Genomic DNA, 18,165 nt, shown 5'->3' on the forward strand with positions numbered 1-18,165 from the left:
TAAATAAATAAATAAATATACGTACCAATAATTGACAATCAAAGTTTGGGGGAAAAAACAACTGACTGTTGTAAATCGCGCCATCTTGCAATAATTTCCCGTTGAATTTTGATTCGTCTTTCCTAATTGGTGGAAAAAGTAATACATTAGTCAAGTGTACAACATAACCTATGATAATTTAAAAATATTCTTTTCTTTTAAAGTCAAATATACAATCAAAATACAAATATTAATTCGATAATGCTTGATATTAATGAAAAAAACAATGAAATAAAATGAAACAATAATTAATATTGTATTGATTTAAATAGTTATAGAATGATTATACAAATATTGGTAGCACTAATCTAGGTTTTTTATTTAGAATTGAAATATCTGTTGGTAGCTGGACACCCTAGACGCTTAGCGGTTAATAAAATTTTGTGTTCTGAGAACTCGAAGGATATTAATTGGTGATAATTAAGAAACATTTGTTAAAATAATAAGTAAGTATTTCAATAAAAATCATTCAATAATTTATCAATTTAATTCAATTATATTCAATTATAATTTAAATATATCACGTGTTTTTGATATATTTTTATAAAGATACGTTAGAAGAAGACAAAATTGCATGGCGAATATATATATTCTACTATAGTGTATCATTCTATTCAAACAATTACATAACGTTATCTGTGTTGATTTGTATTGTCCTTCAAATTTAAAAGACAAAATAATTATGGAGTAATAATCCTAAGGATGTATTAAATAATATGTAATAAAATTTCTTGCATGTTCATATCCTTCTTTCATCATAAAACTTTAACGAATTTTATTGATTTAATTCATTTAAATTTTAATTTGATTTAATTGATTTAATTGATTTAATTCATTAAACAAAAGAAAAAATGAAACACATTTTATTTGATATTTTATTTTGTCTTTTGTAGATCTGTTAATAATGGTTGCCCATACGATACTCCTCGACTTCACTGTTTGCGCTAATGTTATAGCAGATTTGGAAAAACGTTCTAATTTAAAATCTGCTATCACCAATGTTCTTGGTGAACATTTCATCGGTTTGAAACCATTAACAGAATCAAATATTGATGGTAGCCTATTGATTCTGTATACTGGTCCACGAGGTAGTTTAATCACCGTAAGAGGATACAAAGAAGGCCTAATTACATTAAACATTGAATATTTCAAACAGGATGATGAAGAAGCTTTGTTAACATTCGAGGTACAATAATATAATTTATTATTTCTTAATATATCTTATTCTCAGTAGCACGTGTGTATAATATATGAACTATGATTCTATTAACAATGAATATAATATTAATTATTTATTGATTTTACTTTTATACGTTGAACATACAATTGTATGGAAATTGATTGCGATAGGTCAATGTTTCTGCGCAATCTGGGTTCGAATTGTAACCATCTTTTGTTTTTTGTTTTGAACAATAGAAATGATTAGCGTGTATCAAGAGATAAAGTCAATTTAACTCGATTTGATTTCTTGACACGATAAACAACATTAAGAAAATGATTTGAATTAGTATGGCATGCCTATATTAATATATGCAAGTTCTCAAAAAGAGTGGTATATCGTGGGATAATTTAATTAGCCTTTTTTGAGCTTTGGGGGAATAAAATAATTAAAAAAAAAAAAAAAAAAAACAGGAATCGAGCTAAATTTATATTTATTTTTGCACGCTACTGTTGCTATAGTAGTAAGTAGATAATTTAATGTAAAGGAGAAGGGAAACATAGCATAACCAACAGGACGTTGTAGCAGTGGCGATACTTGGAAGCAGACGTTGCCATGGCTTTGAACAGCCAACGCAGCAAATGTTTACCACCAGTAAGACGAGGAACCGTATATGACCTCTATCTGACACTATCAGGTAGAAATTGCTTTCCCACGATCACACACACACATTTGTTCCTCGATTATTATCTTAACCTTCGTTTTTATATTTATAGATAAATTATCATGGAATTCTACCCTAGAATTTATAATTGCTATTTTGATTGTTATACTAATAGATATTTAGGGTAGTAGTTCGCTTGCCAGGAATGCTAATTTTGGTTACCCCCTCAGCACACACTTTCTCTATTGCATATTATCAAATTATTTATCACCTTACTTGCTCATGCTATATTCTGATATCTTACTTTGTTTATTATTACTATCCTCTATTACTATTTTTGATAACTGGTATACTCTCGATTTTAATTATATTATATATAACATATAGTTGTGTCAACAGGATCCCCTTTAACACGCTTAGTGATCTTTCCATTGAAAGTTTAATTTGATAATTTATGGAAAGGGCATTGAAATATTTTTGCATTGAGATACCAGAACTTGATACTTTTTAGCTTATCTCTCTACAGGGATGTAGAAAATTCTTTTAACAAGATAGTGCATTTGTTCTGTTTATTCGTTGGTTCGCTTTACGGCCATGGTAGTTGGCCAGAGAATTGGAGACGGCGTTGCAGACAGCGGCAACCGCTACGCGGTCACACACGCTTATCCCCATTAAACGCGGTGGACCTTTTGAGAGATACTTTCCTACCGCCGGTGAGTTTTATTTATAATTATGTTTACGGTCAATTGTCAACTCGTTTAAAACAATGCTACAGCTAAATTCTGTCAAAAGAATTTTTTTTTTTTTAAATGAAATATCAAAAGGGTCGGTCCCCCTTGTCTTCTCTATTATATTACAAAATATGAATGAAATATTTACAGTACTATTTTAATTTAATCATTGTTTTGTTTCTATTGTTTATTTTTAAACAATGTGTACTTAGTAGCAGAAAAGAAACTTTGTAAGTTTTCATTTTAATGTTTCCCCTAAATTATATGGTTTTTATCTTTGATATATATGACAATTGAAATATAAAATACTCACAACTTTACTTAGGATCAAATATAATATATATATATACATATGCTTGCAGCAAAATATTTCTAATAAAAATAATTGTACATACATTAGACAAATGAAAATAATATTGATTTAACAAAAGTACTGATTTTTGAAACACTAATTTAACTGCTTTTAATGCTCTGCTAGATACTCAGGGATGATGGATGGTATAACGCATTAGGTTGCTGCCATGTATGTGCATAAGAGTTAAGGTCTTTTTAGTTGGTTTTTTAAAATAGATTGTATATGTTTTTTTTGTCACACACTTTTTCTTTTTTCTTCAGTTTTTAGATTGTACATAATAATAATAATAATAATGATAATAATAATAATGATCAAAATAATAATTAATAATGTTTGCCTTGTAATTTGCATGGCCAAGCATTTTATTTAATGTTTCCTTAATTATCATACACACACACACACACACACACATTCCTAGTATTTTATCATATATATATATACATACACAATATTATTCAAAATAAAATATACTATCTATCCAATGAAAACCATATATTGTTTTAGTTGATTACAGCTTGTATTATCACCCATGTTAATTATTTTCAACAAATGTTTTACTGTAACAGCTATTATATACAGTGTTAAAGCATGTTTTAGTTTGAAAATCCAAAATTTTAGCTGAATATACACTTTTCATAATATATTTACTAATAAATATTGTCTTTATTTTTTAAGATGAGAGATTACTCGAATATGACATTGATAAGCTGGTGTTTGAGGCACGATCACCTTATCAAAAGGTGCAAATTGTCCATTCCAAATCTCTTGGTAATCTTCTGGTTCTTGATGAATTACAAAGTAAGTAAATTCAAACAACGTATAATATTTCATGAAGAATATTTTTTTTAATAAAAATCATTTTACATTTCAGATATGTCAGAAGCTGATCTTATTTATACAGAAACGTTGATGCAACGTGGTAAAGAGAATTATGCTGGAAAAGAAATTGTAATCCTTGGTGGTGGTGACGGTGGTTTACTCTGGGAATTACTCAAGGAAAAACCAAAATACATAACAATGCTTGAGGTACATATTATAAATAATCTTTGTTTTTATACATTATTTGATTATAAAATAATATTTTTTTTCCAGATTGATGACGTTGTTATGAAAGCTTGTAGCCAACACATGAGAAGTATATGTGGGGATTGTTTAGATAAAAGGAAGGGTGACAATTATGAGGTAAAATTATGAAAAAAGCAAATATATATATATATATATATAAATATTATTTAAAATGTATTAAAATTTAATTAATTGTAGATAATAGTCGGTGACTGTGTAAAGGCACTTGCTCACATGATAGAAGAGGGTCGTCAATTCGATTATGTTTTTGGTGATTTAACTGATATTCCAATTAGTACTACTCCCCATGGTGATGCATGGGATTTTATAAGATTAATTTTAAATTCTTCAGTTAAAGTACTTAAACCAACAGGAAAATATATGACCCATGTAAGTTGCATTCTTATCGATATATTAACCCCTTAAGTTGCACGCTTGAGTTAACTAAGGCGGCCATTGTATTACATTGAACCAAAATTGTTCCTTAAGGGGGTTAATAAAATAATATTTATATATATATTTATTATGAATACTTTATGTTCTTAGGGAAATGGTGCATCCTGTCCTGAATCTCTAAAAATGTACGAAGAAGTATTATCACAACTCTGTATACCTGTTACTTTTACAAAAGATCGTGCTTTTGTACCATCTTTCTTCGAAGATTGGATTTTCTATCAAGTGTCGCTTAAATGATTGATTAAAAACAAATACGATCATTACATTGAAAGACCAAGCAAATTTTCTTACGATCTATTAATTCCATTATGACCCAAGTTGAACCTTAGTTATTAGAAGAAAAAAAAACGAGAAAAAAAGAAAAGAAAAAACTTAACAACAAAATAATCAGTTCCTCTTTAAAAGATAATTTAACTAACTTCTTATTCAAATCAAAATGATACATATAGATTTGTACCAACAAGTGCAAATATTATTATATATATATGTATATATATATATATATATATATGTTAACAATCTATATGTACATAAAGCATGCGTACGTGTGGTTACTCTAATTCTGATATTATATATAAGTCAAACAGATATATTTAGATATAAATCTTAATGCTTAATTATTCATTATTAGTAAAACGTACTAATTTATTTCTTTTTTTTTTTTTCAATGTACAGTATATATATATATATTGTGCTTAAATATTCATTTTTGTATTTTTATTGACATTTCTGAAAGAAATTTTTGTTATAAATTCATTTATTTAAATACACACGAATGACCAAATTATTTATACAATATAAATAAGAGTGCGTGAGACAAAAAAGAAAATGAAAAATATAGGCTTTAATGATTTCACTTCGGTTTTTTATAAGTTGAGAATAAAAATAAGTCACAAAATTATTTCAATATTTTTAAATGTTATTTAAAAAAAAACAAGAAAAATAATAAGAAAATAATAGATATAAGTAATTATCAAAGTTAATTTATAATGTAAAATATTTTGTCAATGTATCATATTGAAATATTACTAAGGAATTGAGAACAGAGCATTTACCATAAGAAATTAGTAATAAACTTATGGGTAATATTTTCAGTACACATCTTTTACAACCAATAATTATTTGATCGTCTGATGAAATATTTCTATCTAATATATATATATATATTGATATTAAATAATTGATTTACACAATTTGTATATGAACAAACAAAAGAAAAAAGGCATTACGTGGAAAAGATAAAACAATAATTAATTACGTGAAAGAAAATAATAAAAAAAATAAAAATAATATGTGAAAGATTATTTTTTATAGTACATTTTCTTGCTTTGATAATAATGATAAAATAATGAATTAAGATGATAAATACATTACAATAACAGCACAATATAGAATAAAAGTACCATTTATATATATATATATATATATTCGCTTATTATTATTATTATAACACCAGTACAAAAAAGACTATTATATATAAATATTCGATTATTACGTAAAATAGGCTGTTCAGTTGTCAAACTGATAATAAATAATGGATATAATTGTATATGAACTTATGTCTTATTAGAATATATTCGTCACTTTCAAAAGAAAGTGATTTTTAATGAGCACACACCTATACATGATACGCAAATATAAAACACTTGCATGCTAACTGTAATTCGTTTAAAAAAAAAAAAAAAAAAACCCCACAACAGAGCCTTTTTATTCAATTCATTTTAATTAATATAATACGCACATATATATATATATATATATTTAAAATGATAGTTCACAGTACAATTCAATCACTTATTGCAATGTGATTATTTGTGTATAATAATAAAAATAATAATAACTTAGGTCTTTTATTGACAATTTAGAAATATAACTGTATAAATATAAATGAAGTACCATTTATAAGTATTACTCTCAATCTTATGTTTGCGTTTTTTAAGTAGTAATTAATATGTATTAGGTGGACCGGAAAGTAATGTCGGTTTCTACCATTAAATTTAAATGAATATATTTTGTTTCAAACAAGTTTTTATTTTTTATTAATAATGTAATCACCAGCCCTTGTTATCAACAACCTTTTTCTTTTCAACTAATATGCAACATTTTTAATATCAAATTGATAAAAATATAAAAAATTGGACATTTGTAAAAACAACATTACTTTCTGGTCAATAAATATTGATATTAATGTTTCTTTCAATTAGTGTGCTGTGCATTTTAAATTATTGAAAAAAAAGGAAAAAGTATTCAAATATTTAGAAGAAATATTTGAATATATGTTTATTACTCTTTACATGAAGAAAATATTTCAAAAAAAAAGAAAAAACAACTCTTACAAATTCAAAAATGAAAATTTTAAGATACAAAATATATAAATCCAATATAAAATAATATGAAAATAAATTATTGAAAAAAAATGCATAATATGACATAAATTGTAATGATAAATCAGACTTTTTGGTTTACTTTCCATTATCATGGAAACTTTGGCCCCACTTAAGACATGAAAGTATTCTTATCAAATTCAAAGGATATATATATATATATATAAATTAAATAATTAGTGCAATTCCTTTTGTTGATTTTTTAAACATTATACAAATTAATGTTAATTTTTTTTATGTTTCCAATTGTAGCTTATTGTAATGTTGAACTTCTGATAATTCTGAAAATTGTCCCACCTCATGAACTATTGGTTCTATTTCAGTTTCTACCAATATTTGTTGTAACCATTGCTGAACTTGTTTAGGATGTTCATAAACACCTTTTAATACGTCTTGATTTTTAACAGTTTCAATATTTTTTATTTCATTTGATATATTATGTTGATCATCGGAATGATTTGATTCAAATGAATCTGTTTTATCTAAAGACTTTTCTTCATATAGCTGCACTCTTTCGTTAACATTTTCACTAATTCCGTTAATGAAAATATTAGCACCTTCATTTGTTATAGTAATATTCTGTAATTCATTAGCACATTTACTAGAATATTGATGTTCTCCATTTTGTTTGAAATATGTATCTGTATCTTTCTTTATTATATATAATGAAGAACACAATGGTAAAACTTTAGAATCCTTGCACATTTCCGAAATATTATTTGATTCTAATGATATTTGTAAATGTCTTTCATTTTCTACACTGGAATTTAAACTTGAGTTTAAAAAACTTCTAGAATCATCAAAGATATTTGCACAATCTAATGATATATTTAATTTATCGATATCAATGTTTCTTATTTGTTTAGTTATAGCATCTACATCTTTCTCACATTTGATAGATTTGTCAAAACTGACATGATCTTTATTGGCTTCTTCATATTCTGCTACTTTGTAAGGTTCAATATCTTTGACAGTAATACAATTAGTTCCTGATAATTCAATATTACCAAAATGATGTATATTCTCCAAAAGGTCTTCTTTCTTCTGTAAATTCACAATCAACGATGGAATAAAATCTAAACTAGATTGTAATAAAGAAAGTTGTTGAGTGTGTACAGCTTCTGCTTGTCGTAATAATTGTTTTTCTCTTAATCGTAATGCATCTGTCAATTGTGCAAAACAATTCTTGATTTGTTCTTTAATCTATAATATGAAAATGAAAATATATATTATTAATTGAAAGAGTAAATGAACAAAAGAATAATAATAATAATAATAATAATAATAATAATTACTTACTTCTGCTGTATTATCTTCCAATGATTTTCTTTTATTAGATATTAATTTGATTCGATACAAATTATTATCGTTGGTATCATCTTCTTCATTTTTGCCTATCATATTTTAAATCTTATTGTCGCAAATTTGTTTAAATAAAATTATATACCACGTTTGTGAAACTATTTTAGGTAACAATGAAAGCACACATTACAGGTAGTCGAGTATTGAAAATAAAGAGGTTAGATTAATATTTAATACATCAAACGCGATTACGTGTGAAATGTTATTTTAATGATATTATTTAATTAACAAAAAAATAATTAAAAAAGAACGTAGAAGCAAAATAATATGACTTTTATACTACGATTATTCTATTTTTATTATTTAAAAGGTTCTATGCATTCATGCAATACATATATACATTATATGTATATATGAAATGTCTGTATAGTTCAACAATCGCACCGCTAGATGGATCCACGTAAAACGTCTGATAGTTCAATATTCGCGCCGCTAGATGGACTCACGTATTTTGTCAGTACGAAAGTTAACCGCGATCTGTTTAAATATGTCAAATAGTAATGCATTTCGACAAAGAAATATTTTAAAAGGAAATAGTGCATAAGTGTTTAAAAAAAAAGTTCTAAAAAGTGTAGTGAATATTTATTACAAGTTATATTTCATCATATCATCGTATAAAAACAAAGGTAACGAATATTACATTTTTCTTCTATACAGTAATAACCTTATTTCTAATGAATAGACAATCATGAATTGTGACAATATACATTTTTATAAGATACATTACTTAAAAAAATAATACTCTGTTAAAAGTAATATTATTTTATACATATATGTGAATATATAAAATAAATTTACTCAGTCAATTTAAGAAGATGAATTATTAATCAAAGCTAACGTAATGCTAAAATCTCTTTAGTTGCTATTTGACATATTGCATTAAAGTCAGATGATATGTATGATCTCCAAAATCTGCATTTACTCCAAACAACTGCAGGATAATTTGGACTTTGAATGCCATGAAAGATACGTGCCACTGCACGTCCATTAAAATTACTATCCTTATAACTCAGAATTAAACTACGTGTATCGTTAGCTATTTGTGCTTCGTTTAATAATTTAACCTGTAATTAAATCAAATTTGTCAAAATGTCATTATTACTCATCGAATCAAATGAAATAATTTAATAATTTATATATGTGTGTGTGCATACTTACTTGTGTTTTACAAACAGTATCATTTAAATGATCTGATTGGAAATAATTTCTTATAGTATTTTTCAGTCCTTCTGACATATTTACAATATTCTCAGACGCAGTCAAACATTCATTAATTTTGGATACACTGTACTTTTGAAAAGCCATACTAACAGCTTCTAATTGTTGCAAAGATGAAATTTCTCGTGATTGTGTTCTAGATACTAATACATCTAAAGCTTCATCTAATTCAGCTTCAGTTAAATCACCACGAGCTTTAACTCTTAAACCTAGTGTAGTGTAATGAACCGATATGGCAGTACGCTTCGGTTTTCCATCAACTGTAAAGAAAGACATTGAAAATTCAATAAAATCAAATCACATACTGTTTTATAAATTATTTAAAAATTGATTTAAATATTTTAAATTTACCTGTTTTCCATTCTAAATCTTTCAAATGTTTTTTAACCACTCCACTGTCCCAACCAATGATTGAAGCAACATCAATGACAGGGAATTCTATGACGGTACTTTTTTCATGAGAAATACCTTTTTTCAAATCCAATGCAATTGCCATAGCTAAAGGTGGACACTGAAATTATAAATTTATTAATATTATTAAATAAATAAAATATAATAAGTATATTATATATATATATATATAAAGTACATACCGATTGTGCAGCTAATCTTAATGCTTGTGGACCATTGTAACTACTAACTTTAGCCTTGGTATAAGCAGAAGAAAGAACTGTTAAAAATTTCTTATGATAAAGTTCTAAATAACATAAAAGAGTTAAAATTGTTTCTTCAGTAATGTCAAGTAATCTAACAATTTCATCGATAGGTAAAGCAACTTCGTGACCAGAACATTTTTTATCAGGTGCATTTTTATTCAATTGTGCACACGAACAAGGTATAAAAACTTTAGCAAGTAAACGTCTGATCGTATGCCTATCAATACTATTAGCAAATATATGTCTTCTTAATTCCCATTTGTCACTATTTTCCTAAAATATAAGAGAAAACAATGTACATATCATAATTATTAATATATTAATATTAAAGTAAAAAAATACCAAATTATTAAATACCTGAGAGCTTATAAATAAATGGCATTGTGCTGGTAATCCATCACGACCAGCTCTACCTACTTCCTGTACATATCCTTCAAATGTTGCTGGCATATTGTAATGTATTACAGAACGAATATTTGATTTATTAATACCCATTCCAAATGCCACAGTTGCAACAACAATTCTTGTTTTTCCACTCATAAAAGATTCTTGTACAGTTTTACGACGATAACTGGATAATCCTGCATGGTATGCCTCTGCTATATGGGATATCTTACTATTTGCTTTTGTAACATCTTGTGCATTCTATGAAAAAAATATATAATAATTTAATAACATATATATATATTATAAATAATATTAATCAACTTACTTGTAATGAAACTCTTAGAAAACCTGCGATTCGTACACATTCTTCTCTACGTGTACAATAAATAATAATAGAATAACATTCCTTAAATCTGTCGCTTAACAAAAGTTTAACCAAAGCATTATCTCTTTGTTCATCTCTTGATACACTTAAAAACAAATTGTTTGGTAATGGTACATCTGATATAACACCTGCCATTCCATCAGGAATATCCAAATGTTGAACTATACTTTCAGCAGTAGATTTAGTAGCAGTTGCAGTTAAACTCAATACCGTTTTTACACCAAATTTCTCTTTCAGTACACGACAAACCATAAGATACGATGGACGGAAATTATGGGACCATTGAGAAATGCAATGAGCTTCGTCAATGCAAGCAAATGCTATCGGTGGAAGTTCTCTAAGCAAAGCACCAAATCCAGTTGATCTTTCACCAGCCACTATTGCTTCAGGTGAGACAAGCAATATTTGGATTTGTGAATTTTTTACAAGTCGCATTACGTTATCTCTTACTTTAGGAGTTTGATTAGTATGCAAACAAGCTGCAGATAAAAATGATGCCATGCCTGTTACTTGATCGTCCATTAATGAAACTAATGGTGAAATGACCAATGTTATACAAGTTGAATATTTAGAATATAAAAATGCTGGTAATTGATAACATAATGATTTTCCAGAACCAGTTGACAAAGTAAGCAACGTAGATTGACCTGACAATATTCTCATTATTGCTTTCTCTTGTCCTGGTCTAAAGCTTTGATGACCAAACATTTTCAAAACATCAAACACTTCTTTCGGTGTATCTAAACAGAAAGAATAATAATTGATGATATATGTTATTTTGTAAAAAAGAAAATAAAACACATAGATTATAAAATTATGTTACCAATGAGAGATCCATCTTCTTTCAAAGGATATAATGCTGATAATACTTTGATTTCAGGGAGGCATAACTTGGCTATCAATTCATCAGGAATTTTATGAACACCTGGAGTTTCCTGTAATACATTTTAATAATTAAATACAGTAAGTATATAAATATAAAAAAAATAAGTATAATTTTATATATTTATTCACCTGCACTTCTTCCTTTTCTGTTTCCATTTCTACCTCAATTTCTTCTTCTCCTTCTTCTTCCATAATATCTGCAAAATCATCTTCATCCAAAATATATTCCTCATCATCTAATGTTAATACCATATTTTTTTCTTGATAGGTACACAGTGGTTTATCAGGAAGTTTACTAGGTTGTTTGCTGTGTGCAATAAGGGCATTCTGGTTAGCCATCTTTTCAGCTTCTTCTAAACTTGGATACTCAGCAAGTTCATCAGTTTCAATCATAGGTAATAAATTATCAGTTTTCATTGCTGTACAATAACGAGCAAAGTGTCCAGTTCCGCCACATTTAAAACACGACGTACCATTTTTCTCAATGAAATCAATTACATCAAGATTATCCTCACTCGAACCCAATGCCTTCTTTTTCTGTTTCCATTGATTTTTCTTATATTTGGAAAAGTTAAATGACTTTTTACCACGTACAAAAACTTTCTTCTTCAAATTTATTCGAACAAAATTATCATTTAATTTACCACTAGCAATTTTGTCTTCTAATTTTTCTTTATTACTTTTTTGTCCTTTGACATCAATTGCAACAGAACTTGAACTACCAGATACAACAGAATCTTCTAACAATGTAACAGAATTAGAAAAATCAGTGATTAAATCTCCAGTGCCAGATGAACAAATTGCAATGCGTGGCACTGCTTCTAAAGTTTCTATTCCAAATATTGAATTATTATCAATGTCATCTGTAATTGAATCTTTAATACTTTCTTCTTCGTTATCTTTTTGTTTTATTCTACAACGTCTAGTTGGTCTTGTTTCATTTGATTTTTTCTGACTCGTTGTATTATTTTTAGTTTTAGTAGCAGGTTTTCTTCCTCTCGTTTTTCTTACTTTTTTCTCCTTTGGAGATGTATCTTTGTTATCATAATTATCTGTATTGCAATCATTTTGATCATTCTTTGATGTATCACACGTTTGTACAATTTCTTTTTCAACATTTTGTAAAGTTGATTCTTTAGGAACATTATTTATTTCAGTATTATTAATTGTTACATTTGTTTCAATGTTATTCATTTTCAAAGTACTATTAGATAAAACATTATTAGTTTCTAAACAAGGACGTTTAATTAAACGATCACATTCATATTGTCTTTTGTTAGAATTTCTAATACGTTTATATCCTTTACCATCTTCTTCAGTATCACTGTTACATATAAAATCTTCTTCATCAGATAATTGTAATGATTTATCATCTGTTGGTTTTTTCAAATCTTTTGGAGAATTAGATTCCATTGATTCTGTACCAGAATCACTCAAATTCGAAAATCTTTGTAAAGTAGTATTAGTATTAGTATTAGTATTTAAATTCTCTTCATTCGTGCATCTATTCAGCCAACCTTGATTTATATTTCTATTGACTGTAAGTATTGGATTTTGTATCAATTGATGAATTGTATTTAAAGATTGACCATTGTCTTTTGATTCTGTGTTTACAATTTTAAAAGTATCACCAAACATAATATTAGTTTCTTTATTTATATCTTCTTCAACTACATCTACTTTCATCTTTGATTCATTAAGAGTTTCATCACTCTTATTATCTTTTTTAACTTTAGTTTGATTCAATGATTTTCGAGGATTTCTTTTCTTTAAACTAGTATAAGTAAATTTGTTTCTAGATAGTTGAAATGTTGATGATTTATTAACTGTTAAATATTCTTTCTTTTTAACTGTAGTATCTGCATTTTTACAAACATTAGTGTTCCATACATCTTTAAGATTTTTTATTTCAGGTTCATCTATTAACGAGGCTGTTGTTGGATCAATATTTTCACTATCCTTTTCATTAGAATTGATCAATGTTTTTTCTTCGACTTTTGTCGAAGTTTGTCGTTGTGGAGATTTAACTGAAATATTTGTTTGTATATCTTCATTAAATGTAATATCCATAAGTGTTTCTTCCAATGCTTCAGTTTTCAATTTCCAATACATTTTGTAAGCTTCTTTGATTGTAACATCGGCCTCTTTGATATCGTGCTATATTAAAAACAATAATTATAAATTATATACAATAAAAATAAACAAATACATAGAATACAACAATCATTGAACATATATATATTTATTTATTTATTTATTTATATGAAAATAAGAATAAATTATTCATCATACCTTGGTAGGTTTACGTCCATATTTTTCCATAAAATTACTTTCCCATAATTTTACACGACGTTTATATTTTTGATATTTAAATTTAAAAACAGGATCATTAAGTAATTCCATTGTATAATAATTAATATAATAATTATTATTATTATTATTAATTTTGCAAAATACACAGTATAGTTATAATAGATTATTGAGAAGCATGAGGTTACGTCAGTATAACTGTACACCTTGTATTATATGCCCATGGTATTATGGTATGCGCGGGAAAAATTTTTGTCCAGCAAGGTTTATATAGATAACCTCTTTAACTATAATATAATTTAAATCAAATAAAAATCAATTAAAACTACCATTAATTAAATTGTTCATAAAAAGATAAATGAAAAATCGCAAACCAAATTTCGATAAAAAGTGATTAGATTTTTATCAATGGTAGTAACACGCGTAATAAAAAAAACTCATCAAAATAATAACACAACATATATATATATATATAAAACGAGTATACAGTTATTTGTTTTACAATACCGTTATAAAAAAAAAAATATATATAAAATAAAATATTAAAAGTATTTTTTCCTATTCGTTAATATTCAAGAAAGAAAGAAAAACAAACGAGAGTTAGAGAGAGAGAGAGAAAAAAGAAAAACAAAAAAAGAAAGATATCATCGAATAATAGTACAAATACACTCGTAAAATGACAGCTGGAGTAAATCGTCAGCTGTGTGTGCGTAAACGGCGATTGATCGACGAAGATTGCCGGGATTGGTCGAATCAATGGTAGAAGGGTTAAATGAAAAGTACGTTTAGTATTGGTCAATGAGTAAGTGGTGGGGGGAGACCTCGAGGAAGGTAAGACGAGACGCCACCTAGCGTCATTGATGACGAGTCAGTAATAGGCAAGATGGCCGAGCGGTGGTGACGGGTTAAGGAATGTACGGCTGGAGAATTCGCGATTTCGGGTTAGCGCGGATGGCCTAGCGATGGCCGAATTCAACATCGACATCGGCAAACTTCCGGAGGACGTTAGGGAGAAACTCGCCGAGTTGGATCTTGAACTTTCTGAGGGTAAGTCTTAAATAAAAAAAATAAATAAATATAATACTAATAATAATATAACAAATATATATATACATATATATATATATTCGTGTTAGTTATATAGTATTTTTTTTTTTTACAATGACTACTACTACTACTACTACTCTGGCGATCGCGCGGTGAACCCTCTCTCTCTCTATCTCTCTCTCTCTCACTCTGACTCACCAACCAACCCCGATGAGAGAGAGAATCCCCTAGCCCCCGTGATAAAATCGATAACACCTTGCTCCTCGTCGTTGTCGTTGTCTTCGTTGTTGTCATCGTCATAGTTGCAGTTGCAATTGCAGTTAAAAATTTCCTTTAAATTATTTCTATATTTTTCTATTTCATTTATTTATTTATATTTCACACACATACACACACACACATATATATATATACAATTGTCTGGATCATTTTTATTGATCGCAACTTGTCAATGACACGACGATGATATACAACCACATACATGCATCATACATATATATAATAGCTAGTAATATATATATATATAGTAATATAGTAATATATTACTAGCGTGGTATTTAATCGAACGTAGTAAAGTGTTTCTTTGAATTCTTATTCCTGGAAATTCCAGATTCCATTGAGATTTATACTGAAAGAATGAAAAATAAATGAAGGTAGAAAATTAGAAAGAGAAAGAGCAAGAGTGAAAGAAAAGAGAGAGAGAGAGAGAGACAGTGCAGCCGCGCCTTCCTTCCTTCCTTCCTTTCTTCCTTTCTTCCTTCCTTCGAGGATGCACCAAGAAGAAAAAGAAAAACAAAAAATAAGAATAAGAAATAAGGTTGCGTTTCACCTAAAGGGAATCATATTCGTCTCCGCGACGCCGCTCGATAAGAACCCTTTTTTTTTTCTTTTTTATTCTCTCTTTCTCTCTCTCTCTCTCTCTCTTTCATTCTTTTCTTTTCTTTCTTTCTCTTTTTCTTCGTAGACTATCGTAAAAGGAGGCTTTTAAGTGCACGCGTGCGTGTCTCTTTGCTGTGTTCGCCTGTTTGCTTCTACTCCCTTTACCCTTTTTTCCCTTCTTCTTCTTCTTCTTACTTTACTTCATTTTCTATTTCTTTCTTTCTTTCTTTTTCTTTCTTTCTTTCATTCTTTTTCTATCTTAAACGTGTGTCTCTACGTATCCTTCGTCACGTACACAAGTTAACTATACTTCATAAGTATCAAGACCCCCCAAAAATTGTCGTCATTTTATCTTGTTCTTGTTCATTTTCTATTTTGTCATTTCTATCTTTGTTTTGTGTATGTATATGTGTGTATCTTATCTTTTTATCTTTTTATCTTTTTATCTAGTTGTTTTTCTCTTTCTGTTACTTCCCACGTTCACTTGGTGGTAATATAAATAACTGAAAATAAGATCTATCTATTAATAGAAGATGAGCCTTTGAACGATCATCCTTGCACATCGAAGAAGAAAGGGTTTTAACGATAATTCTATAAAGTAGCTCGCGAATCATCCGTAAGGAAAGTAGAAGAAAACAAAATGAAAAAGAAAAAAGGGATAAGGGATCGTTGTACGATCCCTATATATATATATATATATATGTATGTATGAATAATGACAAAGACAGTAGCCCCTAGAAGGGTTCGTTAAAGGATTGTCAAGAATAAATATATTTAATATTCTTTTTTGTTGAATAATCTTTTAAAGTACAATCTTTTTTTCAGAAATTGTTTTTTTTTTTTTTTTTGGCCCATTAAATATTAAATTTTATATTTTGTTTTGGAAATAATAGAATGTTGTTGTTATTATATAATAAATAATTTATTTGATATTTATGATTGTTTCATTTATTTCATTTTAAAATCAAGTTTTATTTATTTAATAAAATTTCAATATTTTGCAAACTTAATTTATTGTCATATAATATTCATACATACACATATACACACACACACACATATTTATATATTGTTATTTTATTATTTATTTCAATAATATCAATGATTATAAAATTTATAAAATCATATTGTTAATATTATTCAAATTTAATTCATTCTCATATAATCTACATACATACATACATACATACATACACTCATATATACATATATATATTATATACATATACATTGACCAAAATTCTATTTGAAATAAAATGAAATAAACATTGAAAAACAAATAAATAAAACATATTTCTTTTGATAATATATATTTCTCTCTTTATTTTTCAAATTTCTTGTTCACATTTTTTAAGGTATGTATTATATGTTCATTTCGATTTTATATTTTAAGCAGCTACAGCACACAAAGTATATATGTATATAAACGTTTTACACATTCAGATACAGAAAAAGAAAGAAAGAAAGAAAGAAAGAAAGAGAGAGGAGAGAGAGACTAGTTAAAGCTGCGACAAGTTATTGACCGGTTTTCTCACGAATACACAAACCACATTTTAAACGACTCTTTCATTAATCGTTAATTCTATATACTCTCTTTCATAGTTTATATTATCAATCATATACACATATAACATATAGAACATATTTTCTACTATCTATCAGTACAATCATCGTCATCATCATCAATATCGTCATCTTCATTCCAATTATTATTTTCATCGTCACGTGTCGTTCTTTATCCTATCCAACATGTTGCATTCAAAAAATATTCATTTCTATCCAATGATTCATGCATTCGAATTTTTAATTGAATTTAAATATTTTACGCATCAGGTAGGTTTGTTATTAAAAATAGATTAAAGGAGAGTGAATATAATTAATGAAAATGAATAGAAATATAATTATATTATTATTCATTTTCACAATGATTCAATATATGTTTTTATTCATTTCCACAATGATTCAATATATATTTTTATTCAATTATATTTTATTATTATAATTATATTTTTATTATTATAATTTTATAATTTAATTTTATTATTATAATTATATTTTTATTCATTTCCACAATGATTCAATATATTTTTATTCATTTTCACAATGATTCAATATATGTTTATTCATTCCCACAATGATTCAATATATATTTTTATTTAATTATATTTTATTATTATAATTAT

At 27.0% G+C, this 18,165-nt stretch overlaps 3 protein-coding genes and 1 long non-coding RNA gene across 6 annotated transcripts; 2 read left to right on the forward strand and 2 right to left on the reverse strand.

Moving 5' to 3' along the window:
* The first annotated feature begins 328 nt into the window (after nt 1-328).
* On the forward strand, nt 329-4,751 carry Sms (spermine synthase). Of its 3 annotated transcripts, none has more exons than XM_015326996.2 (8): nt 329-485; nt 933-1,225; nt 1,784-1,895; nt 3,624-3,746; nt 3,820-3,974; nt 4,041-4,130; nt 4,212-4,403; nt 4,560-4,751. In XM_015326996.2, the coding sequence occupies exons 2-8, from the start codon at nt 944-946 to the stop codon at nt 4,704-4,706; spliced, it is 1,101 nt and encodes a 366-aa protein (XP_015182482.1). In that variant the 5' UTR covers nt 329-485; nt 933-943; the 3' UTR covers nt 4,707-4,751. The 3 variants fall into 3 exon arrangements, with proteins under 3 accessions (XP_015182482.1, XP_015182483.1, XP_015182481.1); XM_015326997.2 differs by having other exon boundaries at nt 1,787-1,895; XM_015326995.2 differs by lacking the exon at nt 1,784-1,895 and adding an exon at nt 2,464-2,575.
* Nucleotides 4,752-5,552: 801 nt separating this feature from the next.
* LOC107069567 (uncharacterized) lies at nt 5,553-8,532 on the reverse strand. The gene is made up of 2 exons (XM_015327006.2): nt 8,153-8,532; nt 5,553-8,056 (listed from the first exon to the last, which is right to left on the reverse strand). The coding sequence occupies exons 1-2, from the start codon at nt 8,252-8,254 to the stop codon at nt 7,088-7,090; spliced, it is 1,071 nt and encodes a 356-aa protein (XP_015182492.1). The 5' UTR covers nt 8,255-8,532; the 3' UTR covers nt 5,553-7,087.
* Nucleotides 8,533-8,787: 255 nt separating this feature from the next.
* Nucleotides 8,788-14,745, reverse strand: RecQ4 (RecQ4 helicase). Its single transcript, XM_015327000.2, has 10 exons — nt 14,724-14,745; nt 14,039-14,343; nt 11,876-13,903; nt 11,685-11,796; nt 10,802-11,601; nt 10,447-10,734; nt 10,027-10,362; nt 9,785-9,944; nt 9,374-9,693; nt 8,788-9,279 (listed from the first exon to the last, which is right to left on the reverse strand). Exons 2-10 carry the CDS (start codon nt 14,147-14,149, stop codon nt 9,049-9,051), a joined length of 4,386 nt encoding a protein of 1,461 aa, XP_015182486.2. The 5' UTR covers nt 14,150-14,343; nt 14,724-14,745; the 3' UTR covers nt 8,788-9,048.
* On the forward strand, nt 14,339-16,765 carry LOC149031143 (uncharacterized). The gene is made up of 2 exons (XR_016178008.1): nt 14,339-15,103; nt 16,513-16,765. It is a non-coding gene; the product is annotated as an uncharacterized LOC149031143 (long non-coding RNA).
* The last annotated feature ends 1,400 nt before the right edge of the window (nt 16,766-18,165 follow it).

The sequence above is a fragment of the Polistes dominula genome, unplaced genomic scaffold, assembly GCF_049000335.1.
Source record: "Polistes dominula isolate Pdom_NZ unplaced genomic scaffold, Pdom_raw_medaka contig_80, whole genome shotgun sequence".
NCBI classification, from domain to species: domain Eukaryota; kingdom Metazoa; phylum Arthropoda; class Insecta; order Hymenoptera; family Vespidae; genus Polistes; species Polistes dominula.